A 19,596-nucleotide genomic window follows, 5' to 3' on the forward strand; every position below is an offset into this window, starting at 1 on the left:
ATAAGCCAGGTGGGTCATCCAGATCCTGAAGACCAGAGTTGCTGTCATCACTGTGGGCCTCTTCAGTTGGGGGACTGGATAGTGCTGGCACCTCCTCTCCGGTGACATTGGCTGGGGTACCTGGGGGATGTAAATGATGTGTTATGTTTTCTGTGTCTGACATATTGTACAGCTGTGGCTTCCCCTCTTTGGTTGGATTTGCCCTGCCAGCTTTCACTTGTGTATGTTAGTGCATGGTGGGATAGTTAATTCTCTATAGTGTGAATGCTTTAGTGATGAGTGCCCATGCAGGGCTGTGAATGGTGTCAATGCATTGGTACAGCATGGAGGGCTTGGCATTGGAATGCGTGAGATGTGATGGTGGGCTGTGTAGAAAGTAGTGGAGTGGAGGGAGTGAGGGTGAGGGTATGTGATGGCATGCAGGTAGAGGGGTGATAGTAGTAGAGAGTTGACTTACCAGAGTCAAGTCCTCCTCCAACTCCGGCCAGGCCCTCAGGATGCAGTATTGCCAAGACCTGCTCCTCCCATGCTGTGAGTTGTGGGGGAGGAGGTGGTGGTCCACCGCCGGTCCTCTCGTTCGCGAGCTGGTGTCTTGCTGCAATGGAATGTACCTTCCCCCGTAGGTCATTCCACCTCTTCCTGATGTCATCCCTTCTTGAGTGCTGTCCCACAGCGTTGACCCTGTCCACAATTCTCTGCCATAGCCCCATCTTCCTGGCTATAGATATCTGCTGCACCTGTGCTCCAAATAGCTGTGGGTCTACCCTGACAATTTCCTCCACCATGACCCTTAGCTCCTCCTCTGTGAAACAGGGTGTTTTTGTGGTGCCATGGGTGTTGGTGATGTGTGTTGGTGAGGGTGTGTTGGGTAAAGTGTTGGGGTGTGTGATGTGGAATGCGTGAGTGGTGTGTAGGTGCGAGTAGTGTGTGGCTCTAGTTGTGTCAGTGGTCTTGGTGTCTCTCTGCTGGCAATGGTTTGTAATCGTAGAGGGTTGTGGGTAATGTGGATGTGTATGGGTGTCAGGTGTTTGTTGTTTGAATTGTCCAATGTGGTGTTGTTTTGTTTGTGTTTGTCCATTGTGAGCGCTGCGGTATGTACTGCCAATGGTTTACCGCCGTTGAATGTCTGCCGTGGTGATTCATGGGTCGTAATGTGGTAGGCGTAGTTCTGTTGGCGTAACAGCATGGGTTTTGGGACCGCCAGTTTATCACTGACCTTTGGTCTGGCAGATTTGTGTATGTGAATACTGACGGATTGGTGTGTGTGTCATAATATGGTGAACTGTGGCAGCGGTAAGTTGGCGATCGTTAGCTTGGTGGTAAGTGGGATTTACCGCCAATGTCATAATGAGGGCCACAATGTACTATAACAAACAATTGGCTGCTTTGATGGTGGCTAGGTCCAGACCAAAAGATAACTGGGGACAACTCGGTGCATACCTAGCACTGTAAAGAATCTTTCTTGAGGCTTTGGGAGGAATGGTGCTCGAATAGGGTTGAGTGTAACAATCTCAGTGAACAGAAAGATAGAGCTTAAAGTTGGAGTTAGCTTGCTGGCCCCACTGCTCTGATACTAAAGAGGACATCTTCTAATAGATTGGAGGACAGTTGAACATGTAGAAAGAAACAACATGAATTGAGTGTACTTTTTATACTGCATGAATATGTTACATAACAGGATGCAAACTTTGTCATGAAACTCCACTACTGTTGATACTACTAAGTGGGACTTTTTAATATAACTCAATTATGCAATAGTTACATTCCATTAGAAGTTGGGGCTCGGAGAGAGACAATAAATATAAAAGAAAAACTTTCAAAGAATAATAAAAGTACTGTTTAGTCATATGACACACGCACTATGACATTGTCAGTGACTCTGATTTTATGGTGATGGTCGATAGAATCAGGGAATGTACCAGACAGTCTTCCAGTCAACCAAGGGCTATTGCTGGGCCCCAGTTGACCTTTCTAGAGGAGATGAAAGAAGGTAGGGCTAGTCAGGTAGCTCACTCTTTTGTTCAGACAACAGCAGAATCCATGCACTTTCCCCCATTCATTGCCAAGGTTTTGATTCTTTTCAGGCATATCTATTTAAACAGGTGTGATCCAGTGTGGTCATCACGTTGAGGCCTTGTTTTTAGATCTCACCTACAGACATATTTTAGTTGTCTTTTCTCAAAGACCTATTGGTTCAATAAAAACACACAGAGTCGACTTTGGTTGAGCCATTGTTTACAATGTTGTCACTTTCTTGTCAATCTCACTTGCCTGCTTCATATACAATGGCTTTCCTTCCTCTTCATGTTTGTCCATCTCCTGGAGCATACCTTCTTTATACTTTTGATTGTCTGACTTGAATCCTTCCACTACTTCACATGAGGGAACTACTTTTTTTCTCAATGGACCCCATGGAAGTATATTTGTTTTCATGCTCTCTCCCCCATGTGCTGCTTCCCCCATCACATTCCCAATCCTTGTGCTCTCAGTGTTGCTGTGCACGCCTCCCAACTTGTCCATCAAAGCAGATCATATAGATGTTTTGCCAGGGTATGAAAAAAGAGCAGCCTTCATTTAGTGGGTTTGATTTTATCTCCTGTTTTCCACACGCTGCATTAAAACCCGGGCACTGACACACAATGCCAGCATTCATGCCACTTGAGGGCGGGATGGTGCACTAAGCTGGCATTTTAGGTAAAAGATGCATGTATCATGTCTGAAAAGGAGATGTCTCTACTAAAGGCCCATACATCTAATCATTGGGCTGCTGGTGAACACCGAATAGCTCTAGTATTTGTTTCAACTTCGAGTCCTGTGTGAAGTAAATTTCAAGCATTTTCCTTCAAATTACGACACGTCCTTATTCTTTTTAAATTTTGTTCCAAATGTATTTAAAAAAAAATAAACTATGCCATTTATAAAGATTAAAAATATTAAATTCAAATTTACAGTTGCAAGCTATCTTAAGATTTGTGTTTGCTTTCGTGCACTATTTAGATAAGCTTTACAAACCAGCACTGGCAAAACCGGTAGCATGGCACTTTTATAAATGTGAGCCCTGCTGGCTTTGCCAATGCTTGTTTCATACCTGGGTTTGGTAATCCAAACCAGACAACTGGCTACAATGGCCTGTGGAAGGGAGGTGGAGAGTAATATTCGTCGTTTTGACTTGAACTTGGACAAGGGAGGCAGCTGCCTAAACGGACTTTGCTGCCTTGCTTGACATCTGCCTTCTTGAGATTAAAATATAGAGATACGCTGGAGACCCCCACAACAAGATATGCTTTTCATCTCATACTCTGGGAAATGGGTGTCAATGATACAGATCATGGCAAACATTGGGTGATCTAGGTAAAAAGGCCCGTCCACTACAACTGTCAGCTGCCACAAAGTACAGGGGTGATGTTATGGTCTAGAGGGTTGCTAGCAAGGAGCTTGCTACAGAAACATTTATAACACCTGCAACGGATCCTGCAGAGAAATCTTCTTTGCATGAAAACATGCAGGGTTTGTCAGAAATGCTTACATGAGGAGCTAGGTGGCACAAAGCTATTGTGCCGGCGATTGTGAACCCTTAAAATGTTTTCCAATAACGTTATCATTATCTAAGTGACAACATGGACTTCCGCAAGGAGATGAAGGAGTAATATGCAGTCACAACCTGTAAATGTAGGTAAGAATCAATGTGGACCCTTTCATCTCTGAACAACAGCTAGGATGTTAGGCAAATACTGCGACTAAAGATCTAAATAATTAACAAACTGGACAGTTTTGTGGATGATTTCCTGGAAAACATCAAGCTGGAGTCTGTTCTCCAAAACTACATCTCCCAACACTCCTTGTAGTCCATAACATGCCCAGTCCCAGGCCTGGCCTCCTATAAATGTCTCTGCCTCCTTAGTCCTTCCTCTTTCTTTACTGCTTGCCACCAGAGATAAGTCTTCCTTCATATTGCTATTTGTTTCAACTGTTAAGTTTGTTTATATTGTTGACACCTACGGCTGTGGAGCGGGAGTGGGGGTTTCAACAGCGCTTCACTTGTGAACTGTTTGTTCCCCTCGCAGGCCGTCGCGCTCCCTTGATGATGGAGTTAATAGGTTTATTATTTAGGAATTCAGTCGCTCGACTCGAGCGCCGACGCGCTTCCAATTTGTTTATTCTATTTTTAGGGACTCCGAGTGCCCTGTGATCGGAGCGCTCCATTAGCCCGTCAAACTTAGCGAGGCTAAGCAGCCCCAGTGGAGCTGTGCGAGTGCCGGACGCAGAGGACGTAATCCTCTTTCGATGTTTGTGTGCGCATGCGCGATCCGTTCTCTGACCATGATTCTAGGTAGAGATCGGCTTGTGTGCTGCGCGACATTCACAACTTCACATTTTCACCCCTGAACGCCCAACTGGGCGCAAAAACATTTTTCAGGCTTCTGCCTAGAGGAATTTGTGCAGGTGCTCCTTCCACTTTTGAATTAGGCCGTTTTGAGTGTTATCAGCTCTCTCTAAATTGGAGATTTCTCCTCTTTAACCTGCTGGGGCTCTCCCCCCGTTGAACTCCTCCACTCCACTTGCTTCTCCAAGCATGGCATACTATGCAGAAAAGGATAAATTTTACCATGATGAGACGGAAATGCCTTATGAGCATCAGATGGAGGAGAGACTAGTACAGGCCCTGGGTCACCATGCACAGGACTCTGTTAACCAGGCCCTGATAAAAGCTTTAAAGTCTTTTACTCATGCACTAGTGAGGTTTGGTCAAAGGGAACTGATGGGGCGAACCCCCTCTTAGTCGCTGATTTGAGAAAATCAGTCGCCTGATGTGGGCTTTGCCCAGCGAGCCGCAGTGGGACCTACTTCCTCGGTGGAAATTTTCACGTAAATGGATCTTCTGTCCTAAAGGATCATGAGTATGGGGCTGGGGTCAATTTAGTTCCACCAGAGTTTTTTCCTGCCCCGTGCTGAAGTTTACCATTCCTCCGCCTCACATACTTCTGACTCCGACCAAGTGGAGGCAGAGCCCAAACAGCCCACAAAGCGCAAACGCAAGAGCCATAATACCATGTCGGAATCTACTCCTCAAAAGAATGTTCTTATTGATCTTGTGGATATCATACACCTGAGGTCTACTGAATAAGTTCCTTGTATGGAGGTTGCACACTATGTGCAGGACCACCTGCGTAAAGGTTTTGATAAAGATGTGCGCAACACCTTACGCTCAGAGTCTCCTCGCCCTTCCCTAATTGGCAAAGTGGCAGATACCCCGGAATTAGACCAGAGTGTAGCCACATTTCTTTAAATATTTGCCAAGGACCTGAAAAAGGGCTTCGATCGGGCCTGGAGAGGATGTCAGGATAAACTCCTCGACATACCAGGACACATTACCAAGATCCTTGAATTCGCTGTACAGGCAAAGGATTCCAGTACTCCTTTAGATCCGGAAGCCATTTTGAAATGGGCACAGAGGGCAATGTGCCTCCTGGGCAATGCTAATTGTGCTATGTCCACAGAACAGCGTAAATCATTTTTAATGCGGATAGATCCTAAGCTGGCTGAGCTGGCCCCATTGGAACCAGGTACACTTGCGAATGGCCTCCTTTTTGGTGAGAAATTTGTCAAAGACTTGGGCAAATAGGTCTCCGACTTTTCAGCCTTGGATAAGGCTCAAACTTCGATGAAACGGATCTTTAACAGGGGCTTTTTTGCCATGGCCGGACGCTATCGAGGCCGGGTGTCAGGCTGGGGTTTCTATCAGGCCTCAGTAGATTATATCCAGAGAGGTCATGGTTGCTACCAGAATGCATCAGGATTCTACCCTTCCCGAACCAGGAGAAGCCGTGGTCACACCTACACAGGCAGAAACCAAGGTGGTTTTCAATGCCACTGATGCCACAGCATCAGGTGTGGATTATTCCCTTTTCAGAAGTTATTCTGGGGGCAGACTAAGGTGGCACTTTGCCGCTTGGGCACAAATCTCTCAAGATCCTTGGGTTCTGCAGACAGTTCAAGGTTACAGACTGGAGTTGTACTCCCCTCCCAAACAGGAAGAGTTTCCTCTTCCACTCTGTTTTTCCCAAACCGAGAGCAGTTTCATAGACAAAATTGCTTCTCTCCTTCACAAACAAGCCATAGTTTCTACGGTTCCCCACCCAGTGGGTGAACATCCTTTAATTTGTAAACCTTTGTGAGGGATTCAAATGCTCAAACTCCCTCAACCTAAGTATACAACTTTATGGGACATGGATATTGTTTTGGGTTTTCTGAGAAACTGGCCATGTGACAAGGATCTCTCTGGTAAACAGTGGTCAGCTAAACTCACCATTCTTTTTTCTCTCATTTCCTGTCGGAGGGTGTCTGATGTTCTAGCCCTGGATTTGGCAGGTAGAGAATTTATCCTTCTGGAGTTTCTTTCACTATTTCTAAACGTACAAAGACGGCATCCAAGTGCATTTCATATCTCGCTTTTCCTCATAATCAAAAGTTGTGTTGCGAGATGTTTAAAAGCTTATGAGGCTTGTACTAGAGATACACAAGGCCAATTACTGATATCTCTTCAGAGTCCTTTTTCTCCAGTATCTTCAGCTACTTTGGCCAGATGGGTCAAATGGTTATTGGGGGAAGCGGGTATAGACATTACCACATTTGGAGCACATTCTGTGTGTGGTGCCATGGCTTCTAAGTCTTTTGCAGCCGGTTCCCGTTTAGAGGATATTATGGCGGCCGCAGATTGGTCATCCTACAATACGTTTAAGGTTTTTTTATCATAAGCCTATTGTTGATGTGGCATCTGCAGTGGTGGATCAGCTTTGAACTAGCACAATCCGAAGCCTCCGGTCCTACATAGAATTAAAAAAAATTCTAGGTATTGCATCAAGAGTTTTCAACTCTATTAAGGACACAGAGGCGAGGATTATCCCACCCAGATTAAGAGATTCTTTTCATATTCTTGCAATTGTTATGTGATTACATGATAAAGAATTTGTTATTTACGCATAATCTATTGTTTTCATGTATTTTACTTTATACCCACCCATGTATTGAATTGTCATTATCAGTTTATTAGCACATGTTCTTTTGTTCATAGGATCGGATAATAAGGCCCTAGATGTGCATTGGATGGTCGTTCCAGTTCAACCACTGGCTACAGTTCGTTGTTCCCCTTTGGGACTTAGAGAATTCAGTTCGTGGATGTCAGATTGTCTTCGGTTTATTATTGCAAAGAAAGAGGAAGGACTAAGGAGCTGGAGACATTTATAGGAATCCAGGCCTGGGACTGGGCATGTTATGGATTACAAGGAGTGTTGGGAGATGTAGTTTTCTGTTTAACTAATGTTGATTGGCTGCTGTAAACTTTCAGTAGAGAAAGAGAAAGCATAATCCTCGCCTCTGTGTCCTTAATAGAATTGAAAATTCTTGACACGATAGCTAGAAAAAATGTTAGCCCCCAGGCTCATCATTGGAACACTCAAAAGAAAGTAGGTGTGTTGTTCCATTGCTGTACTAAATGATAAACTTTGATGAAAAGGGTTTTTGAGGAGTACACTGCAATTGGTTTAAATCTTTTCAAACGCTTAAATTTTAAACCAATACCAGGCCTTTTACAGAGCAGAAACCCAAGATAGACTTTAAAGGCAATAGTGATATTGAATTCATATTTAACGCACAAAATAGTGCCCATGTCAGTTGCCTTTGGAATGTAATGCAACTGTAACACCTAAACTACATTGTCGAATCTATGTACTTATTCTCTCATTAACAGTCAGAAAAGTGCATTGGACTTGTTTCAAATTGGCTGGATTTAGATATTACAAAACACTGTGGATAGAAATTTATTTCCATATGATACATTTAAATGCAATCTTTTAGTTAACTAAAGCTTACTTAAGCTTCATACGACCCTTAGCCACGGGCATACCGAGCATTTACACATCTCACTCTTGATGCAGCAGTGCCATCTGTAAATGGGACTGAAACGCTGGGCTAGTTTTAGAAGAATATAGTGCTTGCCATGGAATGTTTTGCTGAGGACAACACTTTACGGCCAATAAAATGGAGGTCCTCGTGTGATTGTGAAATATCTCGTCCTTTGGGGCACCATGAACAAAGACTTTAATTTTGAATAGTTCTATGAGGCTGCACAGAGAGCACATGGACTACTTTCCCAAAAGTGCAGCAGGATTCCTTGCTTCCCAAACCAATGCTTGTCTGTAGGCAGATCCTACCACCCTCTTGTCTTAGTGTCCCTTAAGTGTATGAATTAAGATATGTGGTGCTTTGATGCAGAGTAGGCAGTGGAATGTCGTTTCTAAGACCTGTACAATCGAATGCACTTGTAAAGCTAGCAAGCAACTTCGTTGCTACAGACACGCACTAGGCAGTAGTCTTTTCTTATTTCATCTGAAATATTTTGTACATTCTATTTGTCTTTCAATGCACCATGTTTTCAGATTACAAACCCACAAGCACCGAAAAGAACGGTCATAAATAAAACTTTATTAAAAAAATACAAATTTGTTTGTTTTTATAAAAAATGTAACGGAGTCCAGAAATCTTCTTTTAAATACTCATTAGTCATACTAATATTGGAATAATATATTTTTTATATAATTTTTGTAACACCTATTTCCCAGTTTGAGTCAGCAGGCCTAGACTGGTTAAAAAGCTTTGGTGAGTTCCTGCACTCTCAAAACATACAAACAAAAGCTCAGCCACGTGCATCGACTTTTTCTTGTGATCTGTAAAATAGCCATAAAATTCAGTTTCACAGTGACCTTAAGCCACTTCAATTTTAGATGGATTCCATTAAATAGTATAACAATTCCTTCACTGTCTGCAGAACTGTGTGTATTCCTGCGTGTGTATTCCCGAATCCTTCCATATACCATGTAAAGTCTTCATAATGTCTTTAAAAAGTACAACAGTGCTCTTACAAAGTGAAACCATAAAATTGCTCTCATTCCAAGGTTTGATGGCAGTGAAAAAGAGGTAATTGTTTGGTGACTGCCATCATCTTTCAGATATGGACACAAAGTCAGATCACAAACGGTGCTCTCCATAGACTCCAAGAGATCTCGCAGGTACTTCTTTTTTGGCGCAATCACCAGGTGCAGAGATTATTTAAATATAATTGTTTCAAAGGTAGATGACAGTCATGATAAATTGGTACCAGAGAATTGAGACAGGTCTCGGAAAGGCGTCAGCATTGAGATACCATAGCTTCCAGATGTGTGGTTTTCTCAGAAATTGACATTTATTTCCCGGTAGACCACTCAAGCAAGTATAGGTATAGTCCTTTTCATTCTGATGAACTATGTATTGCAGCAGTTGGGCAAAATCTTTTTCTTGTCTGGAATGCTCAGTTTGGTTATAGTTTCTTTGTTTTCTTCTTTTAGATCCACAGTTTTCTTCACCTCCCTGTGTAGAGTAGATCACATCATTACATAAAATTAGACACTACACTCAAAATGATTTAGTAATTTCACGCAAAAAGTGAACATAGAAACTGATTTAGCTGCAATTATTGCCAAAAGTCTGATTTCAAAGTTAAGGTACATTCCTATGAAAAAAACCAGGCTAAATAAAACAGCTCAGTATGGGGCACAATTAGTAAGCCATTTGTTTGAAAACACAAACATTTCATGGTAGGCCTAGATGAAAAGAGTTAAATTACACCACTTGAAGGTGTTAAACTTCATCACAAAGTGTATTACGGTGGATGGACCAGGCAAATCATTAGATTCTCTTTCATGGCGATTTGTGTTTATTCATATTGCGTAACCTAATGAAGATTTGAATGCCTTTTTTCAGGCACATTCCTGTGCTGGAAATCTGCAAATTTATATGTGCACTATTGTGTAGAACTAAGCAAATGCTTGGCCTGGATAGTAGCCTTTGAGAATGGCTTTGCTTGAATTGTTCTCCATCTCAGACCCATCATCATTTTATTGACGGTCTTTGTGGTTGATTAGCGTTCAAGGCTATCCATATATCTTTGGTGTGATCTTTCTTTTTTACTAATATGTTTTCTTTACCTGTTTTGATTGTATGGATTTAGTTACATTGATTTTAGGGAACCTTGTTACACACTTGATAGGATTATGTTTGTGCATCAAACACATAGGGCAGGGTAAAGGTTACGCAAATCTTCTGCAATGAATGAAGATGTAGGTTCAAGACTGACCGTTGCTTTGCTTTAATTTAGTTTTCCTCTGACGATTTATTATTTTGACTTTAGATGTTAGATTTGAACTACATATGTATTATGCTTTGAGTTTTTTTTATTAGCTTTGTGGTTGATTAAGATTCAAGACTATCTGTAGTTCTTACTTTTTGAAATTAGTATTAAATTAGATCTATATAGCTATTCTTTGTATGGTATACTATTTGCCTATTTATCTTTGGTGGGCAATGATTATTCAGTATGGCATGTTTTCTTTTTTTACTGGTTTATTAATATGTGTGTTTAGTTGTTTAGGGACGTTCAGGCAGTGTTGCTGTCCTGCTGTCTCCCTGGGACTCACTGTCCCACACTGCATTGCTACTGAGGAAGAGGGGCTGTATCTGATTTCCCCACACTGCACGCTCCATCAGCATCCTACCACCTTCTGTGGTGCAGAGCATTCAGGGAGTGTTGCTGTCCTGCTATCGCCCTGACAATCATTGTCCCACATTGCATCAGTACTGAGGAGTAGGGGTTGTACCTGATTTCCGTGTGTGCTTTTTCAGCACCCTATCAGCTTCCGCAGTGTGGGACATGCCTGGGAAAAGTACAGGCCAAGGGCAGGCTCATCCTGTGCTCATCAGTGCCAGAAAGAGCCAGGGCGGGGCCTAGAACCTTGGATAAACTGTTGGAAATCATTGCTTATTGTGGTAAGAGCATTCGCTCTACTGCCATCTCAGCATTTGACTGCACCACCTCTGGCTGGCTTGGTGAGAGGATCAGTTGAACCTTAACCAATAGGAGATGTCGCTTGCTGTACATGGGTGTGCTGGGACCCTCAAGTTCCTGTTGTTGTATGGTAGGTCTCACCCCTCGCCTGCATCGTTTTTAAGGCCCCTCACATAAGACTGATTTTTGCTCCTCAGTACACAGGATTGTACTGGAACTGATAAAAGGGACGGTAAGGTATTCTTCTGGCACTGGGGCTTACAGTCTTTTGTTGCTTCACGACAACCTCCTCCCAACACAACTTTGTTTTTGTCTTTATCACATATATGTCTTCTCAAACAAGCTGATTTATTACCCCTCAGTTCATCTGAATCTACCTGAACTGATAAAAGGGACCATAAGGTATTCCACAAGTAATTGGGACCCTCAGCCTGTTTGTACTTTTCAGCATCTCTATTGCGACATCCTAGACTGATGGGGTGGGTTTTCCCTCTACTGTAGTCAAACTGTAATGAGCTAGGCGGCCACTTTGTGGTTGTTGATTTGGCAGACTAATATTCTGTTTAGCCAATACAATTTGGCATGGTCCAGACTTACGGCAAGAAGCCCTTGTTAGTGGTATTTTAATACATACTTGCATTGTATTTTATCTTCTCCTCTAAGCTGTTGCCAACTCCCCTATTATGGCATTCGGACTCCCTGAACTACCTGGTCTTATTTTATTTTCTCCTATATTACGTGAGATGGTACCCTCCAGGAACAGAGTAACATTAGGTTGTGTGTTGTTGGTTTTGATCTGCCATTCTGGCCAAAGTGCTTTAGGGACTTGGTCACTTGTATTAAATCTTTTTCCTGATTATTTTAACTCCCAAGAACTTTTTTAATGACTGAATTTTAGAAATGTGTTTTTATTTATAAATTTGAAGAAATTCTTTCCAGTCTTTTGAGAATATTAACGATTGAAGTGGATTGCCTAGTGCTAAACATACCTGCCATTTATGGTTTATTATCTGTTTAAGCCCTGATATTAGATGGCAGGCTTTTTTGCCTTTGCCATAGGGGAAAAAAAGCTTCTGAACTGCCAACAGAGGTAAAAAGGCGAGGGAGCAGGCAAATCATGTGTCACCAAATTGTGCCCTATACGAAACTTATGTTCTCCTGGAAGTAGTGGAGGGACCCTTGAAAACAACCGAGAAAGGCACTAGCCCAGTGACAACTTGAGGTGCTAAGAGTAATATTTAGTTTTATCTGATTAAATGAAGGGGAGTGGGAAAAAGCATAATGTAACAGAAACCCTAGTGCACTAGGTGAGTTCCCAGGGCCCCAGTAGAGCATCAGCAAGTGCAGTTGCCCCTGGGAGAATCACTAAAGTGAATAAAAATAACCCTGATATTGTCACATCGAGCCTTCAAATAAGTTTCAATTTGGGGGGTTGTGGAGAAGGGGAATCGGAGAATCTGAGAATAATTTGATGCACAAAGCCCCCCTCCTTAATGATAAAATGACTTGTACCTGCCTGTGGCAACCTACAGATCAATATCCAGGAGGGGGAGATTGGGGATCAGTTCAACCATCTGAAAACTAAAATTACGGGGCTAAAAACTGTTACCTCTCTGAAGCAACTTCTTACAGAAAAAGTGGAGATGCTGGAACTGATGGTCGAAGCTTTAGCAAAGGGAGAGCAGGAAAACATCCCCAGATGCCCTGAGTCTCATGCGCCAAACTTTTCTAACATGTGATCACTGGCTATATCTAGGCCCAGGAACACAACCCTTTTGGGGAGAAAAGCTCCCGTGGCAGAGGATTCCACCATTGTTGGGAGCCAATGTGAACATTATTTCAGGGAGAGCTATTAGGCATGTGTACCCTGACCCAAATGTCAGGAGCCCAGCAACTCCCTTAGACACAAGGTGTGTTGTTAACAGTAGTGCTCCCCATATTATTCTGCAGCCAGAAAACCTGGCTGTGCCACCAAGAGCTCCTATTACTTCCCATCTCTGGGGTAGGAGAGATAGTTTACCTAGTAGGCAATTGAGTAGAGAAGTGTTTCTGACAAACGTCCCTAAATCCCTATTGGTTAACCATGAGAGCAATGTGTTACTTATTAATAAAACAATTCACTTGCTTCACCGTGTGTGAAACTGCAGATCTGTGATCAGGAAGACATTGTTATTGCAACAAGATATGTGAGCAGGAGTAGTTCAACTGACTGCATTGGTGTGAGATTTGTTAACAATGCCATAGTTGAGGGCTTAATTCAAATGGAGCTAGATCTGTTTCGACTAGTGGCTCTCCCATCCGTTTATGACTTCACTTACCAGGCAAATTTTTATCTGGAAGACTGAGTTCACTAGTCCCGACTCCAGCCCAATTTTCCAGCAATCATGTCTACAGACCTTGTTCAATGCGGGCATCTGATATTGACAGACTGCAGCAGGGTCCGCCTTAGGGCAGTGGGACAAAGGATGACTGGGACACCCTGAAGGTCATGGTACAACCCAAGTTACCAAGTGTTTCTGAAGGAAGTCCGATTGTATTGATGAAATTGTTGTCCTGGAGCCTGGAGGGTATTAACTAAAAACAAAATTGCAGATCTAGGATGGGATGAATTTATTGATAGGCACCATATCATCCTATTGCAGGAAACATGGATGACTAAACCAGAGTTTAGGCCTGGCTAGTTGACCTTTTATATTAAAGCTACTCCTGCCAGTTTCGAGTGAGCATCCAGGGGTCTCATAATTTCGGTTAAGTCCATGATTATCTGTAAGACTGAAATGCTTAATTCTGGCTCTAGCGATACTTTGGGTATTAAATTGACTCTGCGAAACACTTCTAGAATGATTTACTCTTATTGTTGTTATTAATATTTATGTCCTCTCAGTGGTAGATAACAGTGAATGCCAAATATTACACTTCCTCCAAAATCTTCTTGATTCTGTAAAAATTGACTGGGTCATGATTCTAGTTGAAGACTGCAATTCACTCTTTGAACCATATGAGCCTCTCTCATCTCTGCTATTAGCTGAAGACAAGGAGTGGGGAATGCAGCGATATTTGCTAACCTTGTTAATAAATGAACAAAGGTGACAAACCAACTTTTCTACCTTACTCTTGAATATGGGCTAAAAGCAACCAACAGTCCCTCAAAATCTGTTCAATCGACCAAACTTAACTTTAAGTTAGGTAGATCCCTAAATTATAACCCAGGAAATTACAGGCCCACCAGTCTCATAGAAATTTCCCTAGAGTTCTTCGCCAGGCATGTTCTCTATCGACTCCAGACTTGGATGAAAGGCCACCAGATTTTGTCCGATTTCCAGACTGGATGTAGAAAATTAGTACTATGGACCAGGTATTCCGCTTTTCAGTCACCAGGTGGAAATATATCACAATAAGAAAAGTCCATCTTTATGTGGGGTTAATGAAATGGAAGGCCACATTTGACCTAGTCCCAAGGAAAAGCCTGTGGTATTATCTGAGACAATATGCCATCCTTGATGATCTTTTAAATATTTTAATTAAACTCATCACTGGTACATGTGCTCAACTTAGGTGGAATAGCTGCAGGGACCTCACTGATAGGATCCCCATCAACTGTGGGGTTAGACAAGGGTGTGTATTAGCACCCACTCTGTTCTGTCTGTACATTACCAGCTTGGTGAGCTGGATGAATAGTTGTCAACATGATGCCCCAAAATGAGCAAATGTCAGCACTTGATGTTTGCTGGTGATACTTTAATTATATCATGCACGTGCCTATGGGCCTTCAAGTTTTGTTGAGAGAATTCAAAAAATTCTGTGAAAACAGAGGCCTCGAAATTAATGCAGGAAAAACAAAGCTTATGGCCTTAAATCCCCATCACTCTTTTAAAAGCAAGATAAAGGTAGACGGGACACTGATGGGAGCAGATGAGAACTTTTATTTATTTAGGTACAAGATTTTCTGTTAAACTCTCCTGGACGCCCCAGATGAAAAAGAGTAAATCCTTGCTTCAGCACTGTTCTTCAGCCATCTTAAAAAAGTATTGACATACCTCCAGCAGAGCGCTTTCACCAGTCCTTGAGGTCTGTAAAGTAGTTACTCCTAGTAGGGCACTGTATGGGCTGAACTCTGGGAATACAGTGATACTAGTATGCTAACAAGAATGGAAAATAGATTTTTAAGATCACTCCTCAATTTACCAAGCAGTACCCCCTAGTCAACATTAAGACGGGACCTGAATATAGAAAGGGTTGGTGACATTGCCCATTTTAGGAATCTAAATTATTGGATCAGATTCTGGTCTACCCCTGAATTGGCCCTGAAGGAGCTGATTGCTCTTGACAAGAACTGTTCCACACCCTGGCTTAGGGTGGTCAACGAGCTCTGCCTTATATTTTCGGGTTTTCCCCACTCATCAGGCAGATGTACACTGAGTAGAAATGTGGGCATTCAGATTAAAATGCCCACATTTATATTCTTTCTGCAGTTTGGCCCGAATCAGGTCCGGAGGGCATGACAGATAAGTACTTAGCCCATAAATGCACACCACAATATGAAACTTTTATGGATAGAAGTATCCCGCACACAGACACAACTTTGTATTTTCGTTTCAGAATTGGCTTCCTTCCTCTTAACATGCTGACTGCAAAATGGAAGGGAAAACAAGGTGATTTAGGGGACTGTTCCTTCTGTACGTCAGCTATTGAAACAGAGGCTCACTTTTTATTCCTTTCCCCAAAGTACACTCTACCCCGCACTAAGTGGATTATTTCAATTTGTTGTCACTTGGGTGTCGGCCACTGTGCAGAGGCACCACAAATTCTTAGATCTGAAGCACATGAACCAATAGTTTTTGTGCTATCAAGATTTTTACATTGGGCTTGGTACATAAGGACTAGAAGTTATCATTTGCACACTGAATATTTGTTTAAACCTACCCATGGAGAGTGATGTTTCTGATTCAGGTGGAAGTGATATTCTGTTATCTGGATATATGAGGTAGGACATTTGTCAAGTTTATATTGATGTATTTTTTATGCGAGTTCTTTCGTCATCAAGCATTGCAGAACTATGCAAGTGTCACTTTATCAAGTACTTTATATCTCAGTAAATATTGGAGTTTTTACTAGCGGTTTGAAGCTTTATTTTGTCTACAGAACTCCCTTGATTAGCCTAGTCACTTGTCATTTTACTTTTGAAGTTTTACTTCTAATAAGTCGTCTAGATATTTCTCTTTCTAGGAAAACTCACATGCCACTTTAATGTGCACTTTATTCTCCTACAGACAACAGATTATGAATGTTGCACTGAAATTCAAATATGTATCTTGACTATGGAAACTTTCAGACTTTTAATGGTTATTTTCATACTGCTCCTGTATTTAAATGAGTTTTCTAGATGTTTTACATTGATTGGCTGTAGCACAAGTCACATTAGCAAGTACTTCTTGTTGATGCAAACAATGAATTATTATCATGGCACTGGAATTTTAAATGTCTATTGTGTCTGAGGGAATCCTTAGAACCTTTCAATCAGGTTATGCCCAGACAAATTATTAATCATTGTAAACTGCTTGATTTATACATAATTATAACAGCGTTGTATTTTTCCTGTGGTTGCATTTGTGATTATTTTTAACTGTGATTTCAATGTACGTTTATGGTTATATTTAAGCAAGCAACATAAAGTTATTACTTCTACTACTTGTTTTTACTGTAAGGATTCTGTTACATTCATCTTTGAAACCCTTGTTACACATTTTATAGGATTATGTTTGAGCAGTAACAAAAATGGTAGAGTAATGCTTAAGCAAGTCTTATGTGATGAATGAAGATGTAGATTCAAGACTGACTGTTGCTTTGCTTTTATTTTTACTTTAACATGATTTATCGACTTGAACTTAGATGTTAGATTCAAACTGCTTGTTCATTATACTTTATTGAGTTTTCAATTGTTTAGGGTATTCATGGTTGAATTTTGTCATTGTTATGTTTATAGGGTTATTTATGATCAGTAACACAAAGTGTAGAGTAATGGTTAAGTAAGTCTTGCACGATGAATGAAGATGTAGGTTCAAGACTGACTGCTGCTTTGCTTTTATTTTAGTTTTACTTTGACAAGATTTATCAACTTGAATTTAGATGTTAGATTCAACCTACTTGTTCATTATACTTTACTGAGTTAAGTTAAGGTATTTGTGGTTGAATTGTGCCATTCTTGTGTTTACTTAAGTAAATACCTTTCTTGTGTGGTGTGTGGGATCATAGAGTCCTTTTTTTAACCATAGAGTGGTAGGAAGCCGAGATGCACATGGTGAAATGCCGACATGCTAGGCCTGAGGGGCTTTTGAACCTCCAGAATGAGTTTGGTCAGCGCCCTTTGGGCATGTGGATTACCACAGTGTGGAGTTATGTGCTCAGGTCGTTTCTTTGGCTATCTTCCTCTTTGGACAAATACACTTTTTAGGTTTTCGTCAAGCATCAGAGAGAGAGAGAGCCATATTACTTGGATCCCATTTCTCCTCATATAAAAGAGCAACAACTCTGGTGGTCCTGTGTCAATAACCTGATTCCATGGCTCTTTGCCACCTATGGATAGACAGGTGGTCTTAATCCCTGAAATGTGGTATATCCCTTTCTGATAGGAGAAAAACTATATGAATGCAGGTTAACAAAGTCTCTTTATGATCAGTCTCTCAGCAAGGATCTCAGGTCAATGTGAGCAACACTCAGGAAGTTATATTTTCACCTTCAAGTACCAACTACCTGTTTGGGTACATTCCTGGAAAGTTTTAAGTATGGCACTTGCATGCACTTCAAAGTGCCCTTAATGAAATGTTGGGATTCAATCCTTCCAACTTTAAGAAAACAGTTGAGTTTCTCCTTCTATCAAAGGGAGATCCTACTTTGAGTGGAAAAGGTTGAAACCCCGTTTATTCATCTGAATAGGCAATTTTAACTGCATGATTTCTAAGGCACTAACCTGCAGACGTTTGGATAGGTCAGTAGAAAAGCTGTATATTCCTAAGAACTAGGAAACAATTATTTAAGGAACAGGTAAGAACAAATGGCTCCTATTTTGTCACAAGGCACTGGACAGGCATGTTACCAATCCTATTCAATTAATGTCTCCTATTGGTATCTTCATAAGCAGGATCAAGCTTATGAAGACATTCTTAAGATGACTTTGCATATGTCTAATGTTAAATATTTTCCTTTCAAAAGTCTCACTTTGTATGGAATTTGAAAATTAGTTAGAGCTTTCTGATCATATGCTTTTCAATCATAGTAAATTGGTGACATTTTTGTGACCTGTACATTAGCAAGCAAAGACAGAGCACGGAAATCCAGGCCCTGAAGATAGTTAACAAAATTAAGGCCATACACATAGCCCACTACGCCACACTGCAAAATTACTTTGCAGTTCGCTCCAAAGGTATAGTGGGTGAACAGTGAAAACAACCAGAACGTGAGTGGCTGCTGTTATTGGCAATTGTATATTTTGCACTTTTTTAGTGTGACAGCGCCCTCACATCACAAATTGACACAAGGATGCATTTTATGCTACACTAGAAAGTTGAATAAGGAATTTGTGTTTTGCATAACTAAGCATAATTTTCATGCAATTTCACACAATTATGCAAAAGCAAGTTACGTGAATTTTGCACACTCCTAGTTCCATGGCAGCTTCTGAGAAGTTTTAGCCATACCATTATAAATATAATCTGGCATGGCTGCCACACTGTGTTGGACATGGTTTCAAAAATTAGTTTGAAGTAGGCAGCTCTGAACAATGCAGTTACAACACCTCTAGAACTGTTGTGGTTGGGAACTTTCGCAACAATTTCACAGAAGGAAGCAGCTAAGCCTAGTAATGCCAGTATTTGCTCTTTAACTGCCTTACCTTCTAAGCAACACACACATCATTGATACATTCTCTTTTGTGTGTTTACAATCCTGGTAGACAGAGTCAAAGAAAACTAAAAAGGCTAGCCTGAGAGGATGTATTAGGGGCAGAATTTGGTTACATTGGGGTGTGTATGTATTTATGCGTGCCAAAAAGTCTGCTTTAGGTTTGCATGCCAAAAAGTCCACTTTAGGTTGCTATGACCTCCGAGGGTGTCACGAGGTACCCCGGGAGCAGCATCCAAATGCAGTACTCCACATTCAAAACAGAATGTGTACACATGCACTCAGGACTTGCGAAAATTGAAATTTCATTGTCCAAAGAAATACCAGCTCAAGCAGTGTGTGTTGGCGTGAGCAGGCCATCTGGCCGAAACACATTTCATTAAGTGGTGCTTCTTTGGGTAATAAAATTTCAATTTTCACCAAGTCCTGAGTGCGCGTGTACACATTCTATTTCTTTACAAAGATTTCAAAAGTAGTCCACAACTCACTTCAGCTGCTGTCTGGAAATTTGTGGAGTGATTCGTCAAGCAGGGCTGAGAAAAAGTGGGGGAGGTCCCAAAACACATTTTCCTCATGCAGTTTCACATTGGGATTTTAGACATCACCACAGCTCGAACCGCTGAAAGAATTACACCAAATTTGGCAGAAAGCTAAACCTTGGTCCAGAAAGAGTGCTTTTTAGGGTCGAGGGCAAAGAACTCCGTAGTTGGTGTAATCTCTCTATGGTCTTGTAACCACGCCCATGTCAAGCCCATCAGTTTGGTTGGTTCGTGGGCTTGTCTTTTAAAATTCGCTTGATTTAATTAGTAAAAGGCATGCATACA

The 19,596-nt window shown here is 41.5% G+C and overlaps 1 protein-coding gene across 2 annotated transcripts in view; it reads right to left on the bottom strand.

Annotated features, from left to right (window-relative positions):
• Positions 1-8,461: 8,461 nt before the first annotated feature.
• Positions 8,462-19,596, bottom strand: part of LOC138284150 (ras and EF-hand domain-containing protein-like) — a 226,438-nt gene continuing 215,303 nt past the window's right edge. For both annotated transcript variants that reach the window (XM_069222634.1, XM_069222635.1), the window contains one exon: positions 8,462-9,402. In XM_069222634.1, coding sequence (XP_069078735.1) covers positions 9,297-9,402 — 106 coding nt within the window. In that variant the 3' untranslated portion in view covers positions 8,462-9,296. The remainder of the gene's footprint in view (positions 9,403-19,596) is intronic.

This window comes from Pleurodeles waltl, chromosome 3_1 (assembly GCF_031143425.1).
Source record: "Pleurodeles waltl isolate 20211129_DDA chromosome 3_1, aPleWal1.hap1.20221129, whole genome shotgun sequence".
Classification (NCBI taxonomy): Eukaryota; Metazoa; Chordata; class Amphibia; order Caudata; family Salamandridae; genus Pleurodeles; species Pleurodeles waltl.